Source organism: Panulirus ornatus, chromosome 32 (genome assembly GCF_036320965.1).
Source record: "Panulirus ornatus isolate Po-2019 chromosome 32, ASM3632096v1, whole genome shotgun sequence".
NCBI classification, from domain to species: Eukaryota; Metazoa; Arthropoda; class Malacostraca; order Decapoda; family Palinuridae; genus Panulirus; species Panulirus ornatus.
The window spans coordinates 20,127,850-20,145,084 of record NC_092255.1 but is presented as its reverse complement, the minus strand read 5'-3'; the positions used below and the strand labels follow the sequence as shown (position 1 = coordinate 20,145,084).

At 38.5% G+C, this 17,235-nt stretch overlaps 1 protein-coding gene across 8 annotated transcripts in view; it reads right to left on the bottom strand.

Annotated features, from left to right (window-relative positions):
- Window positions 1-17,235, bottom strand: part of LOC139759138 (uncharacterized) — a 90,325-nt gene that overhangs the window by 50,671 nt on the left and 22,419 nt on the right. For 4 of the 8 annotated variants that reach the window (XM_071681135.1, XM_071681132.1, XM_071681133.1 and 1 more), the window contains 3 exons: window positions 12,119-12,187; window positions 8,695-8,785; window positions 1,936-1,958 (listed from right to left, as the gene is read on the bottom strand). In XM_071681135.1, the coding sequence (XP_071537236.1) occupies window positions 1,943-1,958; window positions 8,695-8,785; window positions 12,119-12,187 (176 nt within the window). In that variant the 3' untranslated portion in view covers window positions 1,936-1,942. The remainder of the gene's footprint in view (window positions 1-1,935; window positions 1,959-8,694; window positions 8,786-12,118; window positions 12,188-17,235) is intronic. The other 4 variants (XM_071681131.1, XM_071681130.1, XM_071681136.1 and 1 more) reach the window with 1 other exon arrangement.

Here is a 17,235-nt window from a genome sequence, read left to right as displayed (position 1 = left end):
GCGACAAAGCAAGAAAAAAAATATATATATATATACACACTTATATTTCTATCTATATATCATATTTGATTACCACGACACAGGAGGAATGGCCCATCCACATATACAAACACACACATATATATAAACAAATGCCCATACACGCACACATACGTATAAATAACAAATACACATACATACACATGTACATATACTTGCTTGCCTTCATACATCCCTGGCGCAACCATGCCCCACAGGAAACAGCATTGTTACCTCCCCACTTTAGCAAGGTAGTGCCAGGAAAACGGACAAAAACAGGCCACATTCGTTCACACACAATCTCTAGCCACCACAGCTCCCTACCTACATCCAGGCCCCATATACCTTTCCATGGTTTATCCCAGACATTTCACATGCCTTGGTTCGATCCACAGACAGCATGTCGGCCCCAGTATACCAAATCATTCCAATTCATTCTATTCCTTGCAAGCCTCTCACCCTCCTGTATGTTCAAGCCCTGATCACTGAAAATTGATATATATCATTCATGTTCACCTTTTTCATGCAAGTGAGGTAGCATCAAGAACATATACAAAATATGGGTATATAATATCAGTATCTTTGGGCAAATACCAAATTATGATATTTTTCATCTACTTAATCACACACTAAACACTCCTGGAGAAATGACAAAAAAGAAGTAATTCAAAACTGATAAACAAAGCCGATTCTCACAATATCTTTGTTCATACAGAATTACCGTTTACTTGAGGTCTAAAGACATTCCTAACATTTGCTTCATCCAATTTCACTTTAATACTAACGCACAAAATCAAAAGGTAACACGACTTATCACTGCAAGCTATACATGTTCACATTCTCATTCTGGCTTAAATTTACACCAAATGCTTGCAAAAATGAAGCAAAATTAACAAGTATCATTTTACATTAAATTCAATTTTAAAATCTACATTAGCAAACAAAAAAAAATAAAAGAAAAATATATATATATATACATATGTTATTAAGCCTACTACATAATGATTAGAAATGTTCAACTACAAATAGTGCCATCCAAACTCTTGGGCTTACTACCACTACTGAGAGCACATATTTTAGCTACGACAGATAAAGTCTAAACATGTTCAGATCAAATGCATATACCAGGCACTGTCATGTTTTTATACAAGGGTGTTACATTAGTAATCATCTTTAACAAAATTTCTTGCTTTTCCAAAATGCATGTTCTATCATGCACAGGTGTGTTAATGTATACAGCATGCAAAATTAATAAGGCTAAATACCAAACCACTCATAAGTAAATCCAATTGTCTACTCTCTTCTTTAATTACTACAATGCTAACCTTCCGTCACCAACATTTATTCATAATTATTCATGTTTTGTGTGAAGGTACTCTGAATTATGATTTATTTTCTTTACAATGCCATGGACGGATATGAGCATCAAAGTACTCTGAAGAAATATAAAGAGAGCCTTTCCCCGAGTTAGAATTCACTCCGAGATAAAAAAAAATTAAGAGTGCAAATTCTGCTTTAGCCTACCCATCAAATATATCTTTATATGTAACTATCCCAAAACAAAAATCTATCATTAACAACATTCAGATAATCTTTAAAAAAATAGTACTATACCATATGGTATCATCTGTTAAGAACAAAATCACTGCTTTCATTACAGTGTTTACTTGAACACACAATCACTCCTTTCAGCCCATTAAGGTATTCCATTTGGAAAATATAGTTACTTCTCATCAACCTGGTTTCAAGGCACCTAATCACTGTCATCACAAAACTCTCCTAAACATTGTCATCACAAAACTAAAGGACTTTTTCTTTTTAAAAACAACATATGCTGCAACTTAAAAAGGAAGGTTCTTTTAACAAACAGGCCATCGTGCTGAAGAAAAAAAACAAAAACAAAAAAGCTTCACTTACAGTTCCATCAGTATACAGTCTGCCTTGAAAGAAAAAATAAAAAAATTATCATTCAAGCATTTTGCATTGCCCTCCATTTCACTACTGAAATGCTATGTAAGTGCTCACTCTCTCATGTCATGGTGTGGCGAATGCATAGCATTATACATATACATACATATATATTTGTATATATACATATATTTACATATACATACAATATACATATACATACACATACATATATATACATACATATACATACATATTATATAATGAAAGGGTAAGAGATGTGTGGAAATAAAAAGTGTGGTTGAGAGAGCAGAATAGGGTGTGTTGAAATGGTTTGGACATATGGAGAGAATGAGTGAGGAAAGATTGACATAGAGGATACACATGTCAGAGGTGGAGGGAACAAGGGGAAGCAAGAGACCTAACTGGAGGTGGAAGGATGGAGTAAAAAGATTTTGAGTGATCAGGGCCTGAACATAAAAGGAGGGAGAGAGGCATGCATGGAATAAAGGGAATTGGAATGACATGGTATACCGGGGTCTACATGCTGTCAAAGGACCGGACCAAGGCATGTAAAGCATCTGGGGTAAACCATGGAAAGGTCTGTGGGGCCTGGATGTAGATTAGGAAACTGTGGTTTCAGTCCATTACACATGACATCTGGAGACAGTATGAACGAATGTGGCCTTTTTTTGTCAGTTTCCTGGTGCTACCTCGCTGAAGTGGCAGTAGCAATGCTGTTTCCTGTGAGGCATGGTAGCAATAGGAATGGATGAAGGCAAGCCAGTATGAATATGTACATGTGTATATATTAATTTGTATGTGTATGTATATGTGTACATGTTGATATGGCTATGCATGTATAAGTGTGTGTATGGGCCATTCTTCACCTGTTTCCTGGCACTACCTTGCCAACGCGGTAAACAGCAATTAAGTATAATAATTAATAATAAATACTTTTACAGGGTGGGAGAGAGGACAAAAGTTCTGGGAGCGTTGAAAAATGTGTGGAAGGCGAGAACATTATCTCGGAAAGCAAAAATGGGTATGTATGAAGGAAGAGTGGTTCCAGCAATGTTATATGGTTGCGAGATGTGGGATATAGACAGAGTTGTGTGGAGGAGGGTGGATGTGCTGGAAATGAGATGTCCGAGGACAATATGTGGAGTAATGTGGTTTGATCGAGTAAGTAATGAAAGGGTAAAAGATGTGTGGTAATAAAAGATTGTGGCTGAGAGAGAAGAAGAGGACGTTTTGAAATGGTTTGATCACATGGAGAGAATGAGTGAGGAAAGATTGACAAAGAGGATATATGTGTCAGAGGTGGAGGAAACTAGGAGAAGTGGGAGACCAAATTGGAGGTGGAAAGATAGAGTGAAAAAGATTTTTAAGTGATCGGGGCCTGAACATACAGGAGGATGAAAGGTGTGCAAGGAATAGAGTGAATTGGACCGATGTGGTATATTGGGGTCAACATGCTGTCAATGGACTGAACCAGGGCATGTGAAGCATCTGGGGTAAACCATGAAAAGTTTTGTGGGGTCTGGATGTGGAAAGATAGCTGTGGTTTTCGGTGCATTATACATGACAGATAGAGACAGTGTGAACGTATGTGGCCTTTGTTGTCTTTTCCTAGCGCTACCTTGCGTGCATGCAGGGGGAAGGGGGTTGCCTTTTCATGTATATACGATACTAACTAAAACCTTCGTGTAGGGTACCACATCATTCAAAAGGAATAGAAATTTACACAAATTGATGGTGATCTCTGTAGTCTATAGGGGGTGAGGGGGCTTAAAAAGAGGTCAGTTCTCTGCTGATGAAACAGAACTGGTGGCAGATTCAAAACGGAAAGTACAGAAGTTGGTATCTATGTCTCAAAAAGCATGAGAAAGAATGAAGTTGATTGTAAATGTGAATAAAGTCAAGATTAGTACATTAAGCAGGGCAGGACAAGTGAAGGGGTGAAGCATTTGGGAGCACTGAGAAATGCATGAAAAGAGCATTTGGGAGCACTGAGAAATGCATGGAAAGAAAGTTCCTTATCTGGATGCGAGAAATGGCTATACATGAGATGAACAAAGTTGGGTGGATATGCTGGAAATTAAATAATTGAAAACAATATGTTGTAAGAAGTGGTATGATCAAGTAATAAAAGGATATGAAAGAGGTTGTAATAAGAATGTGACTGACAAGCTAATTGTGAGCTAAGGTGAGGGAGGAGGAGATTAAAGGAGAGAGTGAAAATTTATCTACAGAGGTCTGAACAGCAAGGAAGGTGAAAGGTGTACATGGGATAGAGTGAACTGGAGCAATGTGATATACAGGGGACGACATACTGTCAATGGACTGAACCAGGGTATATGAAGCAGGTGGTGTATAACAAAAAAGTCTGGGAGGTCTGGTTGTGGATATGGCATTATATACGACAGCTAAACAATGTATGCGAGCAAATGAGGCCTTTCTTTGCCTGTTCCTATGCTATCTTGCAAACACAAGAAACAGCAAACAAGCGAGGCCTGGATGTGGATAAGAAGCTGTGGTTTTGATGCATCGCACACGACAGCTAGAGAGTGAGTGTGAATGAATGTGGCCTTTTTTGTCCATTTTCCTGGTGCTACCTCACTGATGTGGGGGGTAGCGATGCTGTTTTATAAGGGGTGGGGTGGTGCTGGGAATGGATGAAAGCAAGCAAGTATGAATAAATGGGTTAGTTACCCTTTGTTGTGAATGAAAATGGTGAACAGCTTGTACCAGTGTGCTCAAAAGAGACTAGTGACTGGAAATCCCTGGTTTCAAAATAGTGACATAAGAAAGTGCATTTGTTGGGATGATGAAAAGCAGGCATTATCAGATTACATACTAACTGACAGGCATGTAAAGGAAAGTCTTTGATGTGACTGTGTGAAGATGAGCAGCTGGTGGAATGTAAGAAGTAGGACCATTACTCGATAGTAGATTGGATGAAGGTTTGAAAATGCTTCGGGACAACAAAATGATAAGAGGGAAGAGAGTGACGAACAAATGTACTTGAAAACTATGCCTATATGACAAGATAACATAGGAGACAGAGTAGAATGGTAAAAGGTGAAGAATGGGAGGTAATTAGGATGCAACACTTATACATGTGAAAAAAGCAAGATGTGGAATGTGGGAGAAAGAGAGTGGCGAGATCAGCTGGTGTCACTGCATACGAATTTATTACAAGTTATATCTGTTGGGGGTTGGGGGATCTGCGAGTATAGGTTGCTGAAGTGTGATGCAGGGAAAGACTATATATTTCAACTTGGGGATGGTGGTTAGTTTTGTAGTTGTTTGCGAGTAAGAAATTTTGTGTTGCTGCATAGAATCGAGTGCCAAGCATGCTGAGGTGGGGTTGTATTGAGAATATCTTTACTTTATTGTGTAAGTCTTGAGTGTTTGTGGTTGTCTGGCAGCCAAAGACTGTTCAGAATACATTATCATGTGTGGTTTGCAGCTTTGCTATATTTGCTTAAACATAAGGACCCCTTTCATCAGGCTTCTGCAACTACAAAGCTGAGCTAAAATTGATAACAGAGAAGGATGGGAGTCCTTGGGCATAAGAAGTTCTATAATAAACTATTTTCATCCACTTCTGATAATACAACCTCACTGGAGGCAACTTCTCATTTTGGCATAACCACAAGCAATCAAAAGTTCAATAATATGCACACACAAATATATACATCTTTGCAGGTGAAGCAAATGTTATGAAGTAAAGAGCATGAGGATTGCATCAAGTTATGAAGGGACCTTTAAGAACTCTAAAGTCAGTCTGACAAGTAAATGTAAAATAATGATGGGTCACAGTGAAAGAAAAACTTTATATGAATATCATTTAGCAGAAAAATAAGCTACACAAACGAGTGTGAACAAGACTTGGAAGTCTACACCCATCATAGAGTCCTACCTTTGAAGAATAAACCAAACCAACTATTTGGTAGCAAATATTAGAAAGGATTTAAAGTACACAGATACAGAAATATTCAGAGAGCTGCATATGTCATACAGAAGGATAAAACTAGAATATGCTTCTTAAGCAGCAGAAAAAAGAAAAAACAAAGGTTCAAGAACAGCATCAACAACTGTACCAGAATTAAGATATCCAACCAATATGAAAGACAGGAGGCCTTGAATTTGCCCATAATGAAAGAGTGACAGGTGATCTGATCACAATTTAAATTCTTAAGGACTATTAATGCACAGATAATATTCTTTGAAAAATAAGGGGATAGAACAGAGGTCTTAAAATAAGAAATTTGTTATAAAAAGATGTGAATTACATTTCTATAATAAGTTGTGGGGAAATGGAACAAAAAGACATGGTTAACATGAACAAATGAATTTAAAAAGCACGAGTAGAAAATGTTTAATGGGTCCCAGCAGAGTAAAACTCTCTACAGTAAAAACAGGTAACTTCACACACACCTCCCAAACCTGATAAGAGTCCCACATTAGAACAATAAAGGAGAAACTGTCTGCAAGTAAATATCACATCATTCAAGTACATGATTTAGGAAATATCTAAGATGTTCACATCGTTAAATAAGGCCAAAACTAGATAATGCTTCTCAAGTCTGTTCACTGTACCTAAAGAAGTAAAATGTGCTAATCGAGGTAGTCAAGAGGAAGACAACAATGAGCAGAATTACAGAAAATGAGTATTGGCCTAAAATTTGCAAACCACAGAAGGCAGTTGAAAGGACATAATTACAACCTTCAGGTATTTAAATCAAGAAGAAGAAGAAAGTGAACAGTTTTTTAAAATATGCAATGAACAACATCCAGAGCAAACAAAATTAAACATGAAATTTTATCACTACAAAAGATGTAAACAAGCACTTTTACAGTACGAGTGGTGGACAAATGAAAAAAATGAATGAGGACAAGGCAAATGTGGACAATCATACTTTAGTTTAAAAAGTTTTATTACAGCCTAGAATGTTCAAGAGATGGGGCACAGCGAGTATAAAATTCCCTCCCCATAGGGTGCAAACATGTACTGTATTTTCTGGCACATAAAATGCACCAGTACTTACGATGTACCCTGATATTATAAAGTATTCGGCAAAAAATTCTGAGGTTCATGCTAAGAATCGGACATTTACTATAAAAAAAAACAAACTATGTAGCAAGCTTAAACCATGGCTTTTCCTCAATCTGAACAGATCAATGCTGTCCCTGCAAAATCAATGACCCCACTCATTGACCACTAATAATACATCTATCTTCTGGTAAGACCTGCTGGAAATAGCCAATGTATATTATATATTGATAGTTATGATTTAAACAAATCTCATTCGTACATCATTGAAAAATATCCACTATGTGCATCAATGGAAAGGCATACATGCCTCGCATGAAACTCATATGAAATTGCAGCTCTACTGAAACTTTAAACAGGGTCCTCTCCTGCAAGTGACATGCCTTACAGATGACTGGGGTAACCTTTGGCATACTAGACACATGGTGACTACTGGACACATTTTTCAGGGAAAAAAGTGCATCTTATTCCATAAAATACAGCAATTACAAACACACATTTGCACACACTTATGTATGAGCAGATCTTTAAATCCCATCATAATTCTAGGATGCTCACCACATCACCTATGTTTATGAGACAAATTAATATCAATATATATTTTTTTCTAACATTCAAACCTACTCTAGTCAAGTCCATCCATACAGACATGCATGTTAAGGACCTACAGATACTCCAACAGCAATTAAAAGCCCTTAAAGGGCAATTAAATTAAGAAATTCTACAAGACAGAGAATTGTAAAGTCTGTTGATAAATGTGGAGGCTAACGTATGAGCCTGATGGGTCGTCTTGCATCTTAAAATAATTATATAAAATCTAATTTTTTTTTTTTCAATTTTCATACACTTCATGTTCCTACTAATATATGACTCACCAATTTAAACAAATTTTTTCCAAGATATGCACAACAGTACTGCAAAAAAAAAAAATTCAGGGTCTAATGCTTAACAATTCAGTATTTTCTTGATTCTACTCAACAACTATATTAATAAAGTTGCAACCTATTCATGAACCAAGCTTAAATCCATTCTCATTGCAATGGAGATCTTGTATAAAATTGTATGCAAAGTAATAATTTACAGAATCATTATTTACATTATTACTCAAATAAGAGTAATGTAAACACCTTGTAATCTTGTACCTTAAACTGTAGGTAACATGGACTTAAAAAATAATAAAGCCCTTAACCCTCTTCAGACCACCAAGAACTCCAGGTTTTTATACCTGGAATTTTTCTACTACTCAAAGCTTCCATCACATATCACATATATGACTCGCATCCCACAACCAGAGTTACAAGGATGGCCAAGAAGGTCTATGGCAAAAACTTGAAATCAAAAGTCTTTAGCCAGGCTTCAAGTCTTCAGAGTTGGAAGATATGGAAAACCAATAATAGTTATATATAAAAGCAACATATATTCAACAAATAAAAATACGAAACATTTCCAACAATAGGCACTTTCTAGGCACTGTTCAAATAACAGGTGGTATGATGCTTAACAATATAGTTCCAAGCCATAGAGTTTCTTGATTATCTATATCTTCCAAAAACTACTGATATCAAGTGAGCAGTACTAATTAACTAATAACAATAGTGGAGATGAACCTACAGCTTGCTGAAGGATCAGAAGGCAACACTCAAGTGATGTATGGTGCGCACAGCTAGCAATAGCTAGCTACAGATAGACAACAGGTTACTACTTACAGGGTATGGTAGTTATTCTCATTCCGTGACTTGTAGTAGCGCCAAGCAGCATAAGCCACTGCCAAGATGCCTATCGCCAAAATCATACCACCTGAAAAGACAATAAATGACGAATAACATTACAATGCAGGCAGTTACAGATATCAAGAGGGCTCTCTGGAATATTTCTTCAAATAAAATGGAGTCTAGAGTACTAAACCATCAGATTACCTGGTCTGACCTCATACTCCAAATTGTTGGTTCCTTGCTCATGTAAAACTAACTTTGCTTTTTACATCCAACAAGTAGCTGCTTCTATGTGACCAGCAATAACTAGCTCTACCAATATTCAGTATGCCAACAAGTCACAGTTACTACATAGAATACCTAAAAACAATTATAACTGTCAATTAGGGAGTCTGAATCCAAAGGCTCATTCCCTTACCTACTCTCCCAATTTATAAAGATATATTTTTTTTTTTATTATACTTTGTCGCTGTCTCCCGCGTTTGCGAGGTAGCGCAAGGAAACAGACGAAAGAAATGGCCCAACCCCCCCCCATACACATGTATATACATACGTCCACACACGCAAATATACATACCTACACAGCTTTCCATGGTTTACCCCAGACGCTTCACATGCCCTGCTTCAATCCACTGACAGCACATCAACCCCGGTATACCACATCGCTCCAATTCACTCTATTCCTTGCCCTCCTTTCACCCTCCTGCATGTTCAGGCCCCGATCACACAAAATCTTTTTCACTCCATCTTTCCACCTCCAATTTGGTCTCCCTCTTCTCCTTGTTCCCTCCACCTCCGACACATATATCCTCTTGGTCAATCTTTCCTCACTCATCCTCTCCATGTGCCCAAACCACTTCAAAACACCCTCTTCTGCTCTCTCAACCACGCTCTTTTTATTTCCACACATCTCTCTTACCCGTACGTTACTCACTCGATCAAACCACCTCACACCACACATTGTCCTCAAACATCTCATTTCCAGCACATCCATCCTCCTGCGCACAACTCTATCCATAGCCCACGCCTCGCAACCATACAACATTGTTGGAACCACTATTCCTTCAAACATACCCATTTTTGCTTTCCGAGATAATGTTCTCGACTTCCACACATTCTTCAAGGCTCCCAGGATTTTCGCCCCCTCCCCCACCCTATGATCCACTTCCGCTTCCATGGTTCCATCCGCTGCCAGATCCACTCCCAGATATCTAAAACACTTCACTTCCTCCAGTTTTTCTCCATTCAAACTCACCTCCCAATTGACTTGACCCTCAACCCTACTGTACCTAATAACCTTGCTCTTATTCACATTTACTCTTAACTTTCTTCTTCCACACACTTTTCCAAACTCAGTCACCAGCTTCTGCAGTTTCTCACATGAATCAGCCACCAGCACTGTATCATCAGCAAACAACAACTGACTCACTTCCCAAGCTCTCTCATCCCCAACAGACTTAATACTTGCCCCTCTTTCCAAAACTCTTGCATTTACCTCCCTAACAACCCCATCCATAAACAAATTAAACAACCATGGAGACATCACACACCCCTGACGCAAACCTACATTCACTGAGAACCAATCACTTTCCTCTCTTCCTACACGTACACATGCCTTACATCCTCGATAAAAACTTTTCACTGCTGTTAACAACTTTCCTCCCACACCATATATTCTTAATACCTTCCACAGAGCATCTCTATCAACTCTATCATATGCCTTCTCCAGATCCATAAATGCTACATACAAATCCATTTGCTTTTCTAAGTATTTCTCACATACATTCTTCAAAGCAAACACCTGATCCACACATCCTCTACCACTTCTGAAACCACACTGCTCTTCCCCAATCTGATGCTCTGTACATGCCCTCACCCTCTCAATCAATACCCTCCCATACAATTTACCAGGAATACTCAACAAACTTATACCTCTGTAATTTGAGCACTCACTCTTATCCCCTTTGCCTTTGTACAATGGCACTATGCACGCATTCCGCCAATCCTCAGGCACCTCACCATGAGTCATACATACATTAAATAACCTTACCAACCAGTCAACAATACAGTCACCCCCTTTTTTAATAAATTCCACTGCAATACCATCCAAACCTGCTGCCTTGCTGGCTTTCATCTTCCGCAGAGCTTTCACTACCTCTTCTCTGTTTACCAAATCATTTTCCCTAACCCTCTCACTTTGCACACCACCTCGACCAAAACACCCTATATCTGCCACTCTATCATCAAACACATTCAACAAACCTTCAAAATACTCACTCCATCTCCTTCTCACATCACCACTACTTGTTATCACCTCCCCACTTGCGCCCTTCACCGCAGTTCCCATTTGCTCCCTTGTCTTACGCACTTTACTTACCTCCTTCCAGAACATCTTTTTATTCTCCCTAAAATTTAATGATACTCTCTCACCCCAACTCTCATTTGCCCTTTTTTTCACCTCTTGCACCTTTCTCTTGACCTCCTGTCTTTCTTTTATACATCTCCCACTCAATTGCATTTTTTCCCTGCAAAAATCGTCCAAATGCCTCTCTCTTCTCTTTCACTAATACTCTTACTTCTTCATCCCACCACTCACTACCCTTTCTAATCAACCCACCTCCCACTCTTCTCATGCCACAAGCATCTTTTGCGCAATCCATCACCGATTCCCTAAATACATCCCATTCCTCCCCCACTCCCCTTACTTCCATTGTTCTCACCTTTTTCCATTCTGTACTCAGTCTCTCCTGGTACTTCCTCACACAGGTCTCCTTCTCAAGCTCACTTACTCTCACCACCCTCTTCACCCCAACATTCACTCTTCTTTTCTGAAAACCCATACAAATCTTCACCTTAGCCTCCACAAGATAATGATCAGACATCCCTCCAGTTGCACCTCTCAGCACATTAACATCCAAAAGTCTCTCTTTCGCACGCCTGTCAATTAACACGTAATCCAATAACGCTCTCTGGCCATCTCTCCTAAAGATATGTTAATGTATAAATACACGTAAATTTGTAAACTGCAACCAAACGGTACCTAGTGTTACACAGTGTATTTGAATAATGAGGTCCATCCCCACTAATTCCCCCATACATCCCTCCACCACCTCTACCAGGTGATCTATGTATTAACCTCAGCACCATGCCATAGCCATAAAAGTTATTTTAGCTCATTTGTTTGAACATATACTTTACATTTACAACCTGGTAGTTCTGTTCCAAATCATATCCAAGTTTCTGAATGTCAGCAGGACTTTCAGGGTTAAAATGAGACTTCCACTGACAGATGGACAGACAAAGGACAAAGCAACCAGCTTGTCATGCTGTGCAAATAACACAAATATAGCTTATTACCTACATGTTACTAAATAGTGTCAGTTTCTAGTGCACATGACAAATGTTTCTTTATACTTACCAAAGAAACTGGCAGCATCAAAATGCCTTCCTGGAGGAGAAGGTGGTGCTGTAGTGGTGGTTGGGATTTCTGGAATTAAATATAAAACATCTATAAATCATTGAACATAAACTGTATTTTACAGTATATTAGATGCACCACCATGTAAGATGCACCCCTAATTTGGCAAGGAATATCCAAAAAATATGTTTCAAGCATGCCATCTGAGCTGCTAAGCATCCCTTATATCCAATAATACCTTTACATTAATAGTTTCTTCTTCCAAGAAGAGTAATGTCAATGACTTGAATGTTTTTATCTATTTTACATGGGGTTTCATTCAGTTACAGCAGTAAAAACTCGAATGATCAATATAGTGGGACAGACCTTGAGAACATACGTCTCCCACTCCAATGAACATTTCCTACGGTTGCGATTTAGGCATCAAAACAGACTATAGACCAATATTTTCCCCCATGCAATATCTTTTATACCAAAGGAACAAATTTCACATAGCTGGACATTACCTAATTCAATGGTGTTAAGATTCCCTAAAGATAAAATCTCCCAAACTAGAAGATAATAGGAAAAAAAGTATTTTCTCCAGCTGAAACAAGTTAGGGCTGCTGTCTCATTGCTTTGTTATGGTTGCAGAAACATCAAAACATCCAACTATATTCACAGATCAACATTCTAAACTTTTTCAAAAAGGAACAATATATTTTCTATTCAACATTCAAATATTTTTCATCGTTCTCATTTCATAATTCATAATTATTTACAAGGAAAATGGCTACCCCACTTCTTGCACTACACCATACCAAACCAGTTTACAAGTGGCTGATTTCCTAAGCCTAATACCTCTAATTTTTCTGTAATTAGCTTCAAATAGCCTTCAAGGTTGTGTCATAGAAAGAAATATAGCACAAATGCAGTAAAAAGATTTTTACAATTAGGTAGTAACATTATCATTGGCTAGTACAGCAAAACCATTAAATTATGATACTTGGCCCAGGCCATGGCCCTTATACATTACTGAAGGTTATGAATTACTCCATATCAAAATATGCTTTATTTTTCACTAACTTGGAAAATTCCAAAAAATGTTTATTACTAGTTAAATCACTGACACTTGTACTGTCCACAATACCAGTGTCTCACAGTCATACCATGCTTATTTGTGATCTTCCTGTACAATGTCATATATGCAACCATTCCACTTCTAACATTATAACAAATATTTGAAATTTTGCACCACTGGAAATAGAAACTGAAATTACCTAGACTACTGCTGTGATCAAAGATTTTGGAGCAATGGCTTCTATTAAAAGTCACGATATACAAAAGATTACCAGATACAGACAGCATTCAGACTTCAAAAGAATATTACGATTTACAGAATTAGGAAAAAAAGAACAAATATTTTATAAATCTGATCACTTGTCCAATATTCACCAAACACAATAACAATTACACAATTCATTGTCTAAAGACATTCACACATGTAAACCAGTATTAGTCTATAACTTTATGTGTAAAAGCCATCTTTGCTCACAGGACTGGCACAAGAAGAATGGTGTACTGCACTGAGAGTTAGGGCTGTCAGCATTTAAACATCACAGTTCATTCAACAACTCTGTCACTACAAGAGTACTGTACTTCTGTACAACCCTTCTAAATAGCTCCCAACCAAGGCCCTTTGTTGCCTTATCTTCGGAAATATACAATATGCAAGAAACTTGTTAGAAAACGTGTCAGTGAATTGCAAGAGTAGTGGATACAATGAAAAAGCCAAGAAGAAACTAAAAGTGCCGACTGTACAAAAGTTAAAAAAAACTGACAAATTTCGATAAATGGGCCTCACAAATGTAGAGCTCCCTCACTAAACTGTACAAGTAGTTAAAAACAAGCAGTTCCACAAACAAACACACACGTACACAGACAGTCAAAAACAAGAATAATTACCGAAAGACAAGTCAGAAAAATCAAAGTATGCGGTACTACAAATAACAGTATCTATTATATGTTCGCTATTTTGCATGTTAAAGTAACTAACAAACTTACACCAGTAACAGATGAAGACATGGCCTCATTTGCCCACATCCATTCTCTAGATATCATGTACAATGCACTAAAACCATAGCCCCCTATCCACCACCTCCGTTTCTTCCAACTGCTTCATATGCCTTGAAATAATGATAGGAAATAAACGTACTTCATTATTCCCTTACTCTCACACTATCACATTCAAAAACTCGCAGTATTTCATCCTTACATGCATAAGTGCTGTAAATCAAGAAAACTCGAGCGCCAGGCAAAGAACAAATACTGTTGGGACAAAGTAAACTGCCAACCAATTTGCCTAACACTGCCTGCCTCTGAAACTCTTGCTAGACTACCCTATTTTTCTTTATTTACTATCTATATATATCTCTGATGCCTGTTCCAATTGGAAGTCCCTCAAAGGAGTGGCCACTGCAACAGATTCTCCTTAACTATAGAATTTCAGTACCTTTTCTTAGCCTTTAGTGCCTCACCCTTAACAGGCCAATGGCAGATGGCAAGTCTAGCATAGTATTTATTCACTCATATGTGAAAAAAACATGTAATAAGAATGAAGGGCTATGAAACAATTACTTCTATATAGTAAACTTGTATGATTACTGTACAGTACTGTAAACAGCAAATAAGTTGACAAGCTGGTACAATTATGTCCCCGATCTTCACTGTTCCTATGCCATTTTTCACAAAACATTAATTGTAGAAATACCTGGAGAGTGTGTGCAGAGTGGCAAAAGTTAAGAGTAATTGACACTAAGGGAGTTGGTGAGGAAAGGGAGGCATTTAGGGAAGCAGTGATGGCATGTGCAAAAGATGCATGTGACATGCAAAAGGTGAAAGGCTTGCAGATTAGAAAGGGTAGAGTTGTAAGATGAAGAGGTAATGTGAAGCAAGTGGTGGAATGAAGATAAAAAATTGCTAACAGAAAAGAAAGGCATTTGGGCAATTTTTTTTTTTTTTTTTGTGCTTTGTCGCTGTCTCCCGCATTTGCGAGGTAGCGCAAGGAAAGAGACGAAAGAAATGGCCCAATCCACCCCCATACGCATGTATATACATACGTCCACACACGCAAATATACATATCTACACAGCTTTCCATGGTTTACCCCAGACGCTTCACATGCCCTGATTCAACCCACTGACAGCACGTCAACCCCGGTATACCACATCGATCCAATTCACTCTATTCCTTGCCCTCCTTTCACCCTCCTGCATGTTCAGGCCCCGATCACACAAAATCTTTTTCACTCCATCTTTCCACCTAAAATTTGGTCTCCCACTTCTCCTTGTTCCCTCCACCTCTGACACACATATCCTCTTGGTCAATCTTTCCTCACTCATTCTCTCCATGTGCCCAAACCATTTCAAAACACCCTCTTCTGCTCTCTCAACCACACTCTTTTTATTTCCACACATCTCTCTTACCCTTACGTTACTTACTCGATCAAACCACCTCACACCACACATTGTCCTCAAACATCTCATTTCCAGCACATCCATCCTCCTGCGCACCACTCTATCCATAGCCCACGCCTCGCAACCATACAACATTGTTGGAACCACTATTCCTTCAAACATACCCATTTTTGCTTTCCGAGATAATGTTCTCGACTTCCAAACATTCTTCAAGGCTCCCAGACTTTTCGCCCCCTCCCCCACCCTATGATCCACTTCCGCTTCCATGGTTCCATCCGCTGCCAGATCCACTCCCAGATATTTAAAACACTTTACTTCCTCCAGTTTTTCTCCATTCAAACTTACCTCCCAATTGACTTGACCTTCAACCCTACTGTACCTAATAACCTTGCTCTTATTCACATTTACTCTTAACTTTCTTCTTTCACACACTTTACCAAACTCAGTCACCAGCTTCTGCAGTTTCTCACATGAATCAGCCACCAGCGCTGTATCATCAGCGAACAACAACTGACTCACTTCCCAAGCTCTCTCATCCCCAACAGACTTCATACTTGCCCCTCTTTCCAAAACTCTTGCATTCACCTCCCTAACAACCCCATCCATAAACAAATTAAACAACCATGGAGACATCACACACCCCTGCCGTAAACCTACATTCACTGAGAACCAATCACTTTCCTCTCTTCCTACACGTACACATGCCTTACATCCTCGATAAAAACTTTTCACTGCTTCTAACAACTTGCCTCCCACACCACATATTCTTAATACCTTCCACAGAGCATCTCTATCAACTCTATCATATGCCTTCTCCAGATCCATAAATGCTACATACAAATCCATTTGCTTTTCCAAGTATTTCTCACACACATTCTTCAAAGCAAACACCTGATCCACACATCCTCTACCACTTCTGAAACTACACTGCTCTTCCCCAATCTGATGCTCTGTACATGCTTTCACCCTCTCAATCAATACCCTCCCATATAATTTACCAGGAATACTCAACAAACTTTTGGGCAATACTTACAAAAAAAGGATTGGAAATGTACATGAGAAAGCAGCAGGTCATGAAGGTAAAGGATTTGACAGAAGGTAAATGAGAGTTGGGAAGGGTGAGAATAACTTTAAGGAGAATAAGATGTTTTGGAGGGAAATTAACAATATGCAAAGAGAAGTAACAAGTAGTGATGAAATTAGGAGGAGATGGAGCATGTATTCTGAAGGATTGTTGAACAAGTTTGATGATAGGGTGGCAGATGTAGGGTGTATGGGTTGGAGCAGTATGTGATGCGAGACAGTAGTGGAGAGTGGTTTGGTGAAAGTCTTACATGAGATGAAATGTGCAAAGGCAGCTTAAGTGAATGGTACTGCGGCTGAATTTCTTAAAGATTGTGCATGTGTCCTTGACTGGTTTGTCGGGATTTTCAAAGTATGTATGGATCATGGCGAGGACGGGAAAAATGCATGTATAGTGACACTGTAGAAAGTCATCACTGATAAAGGAGCATGTTCAAATCACAGTTAAAAGATTGGCCACAGGAAGTGGAAAATTGTACTCTGAAGCAGCTGGAGCTTGATGCAATCACAGTCGTTTCTTACTTCTGGTGTGGCTGTGGTGGATGACAGTGTTCTGTGATATGCAGTTATAATGTTAAG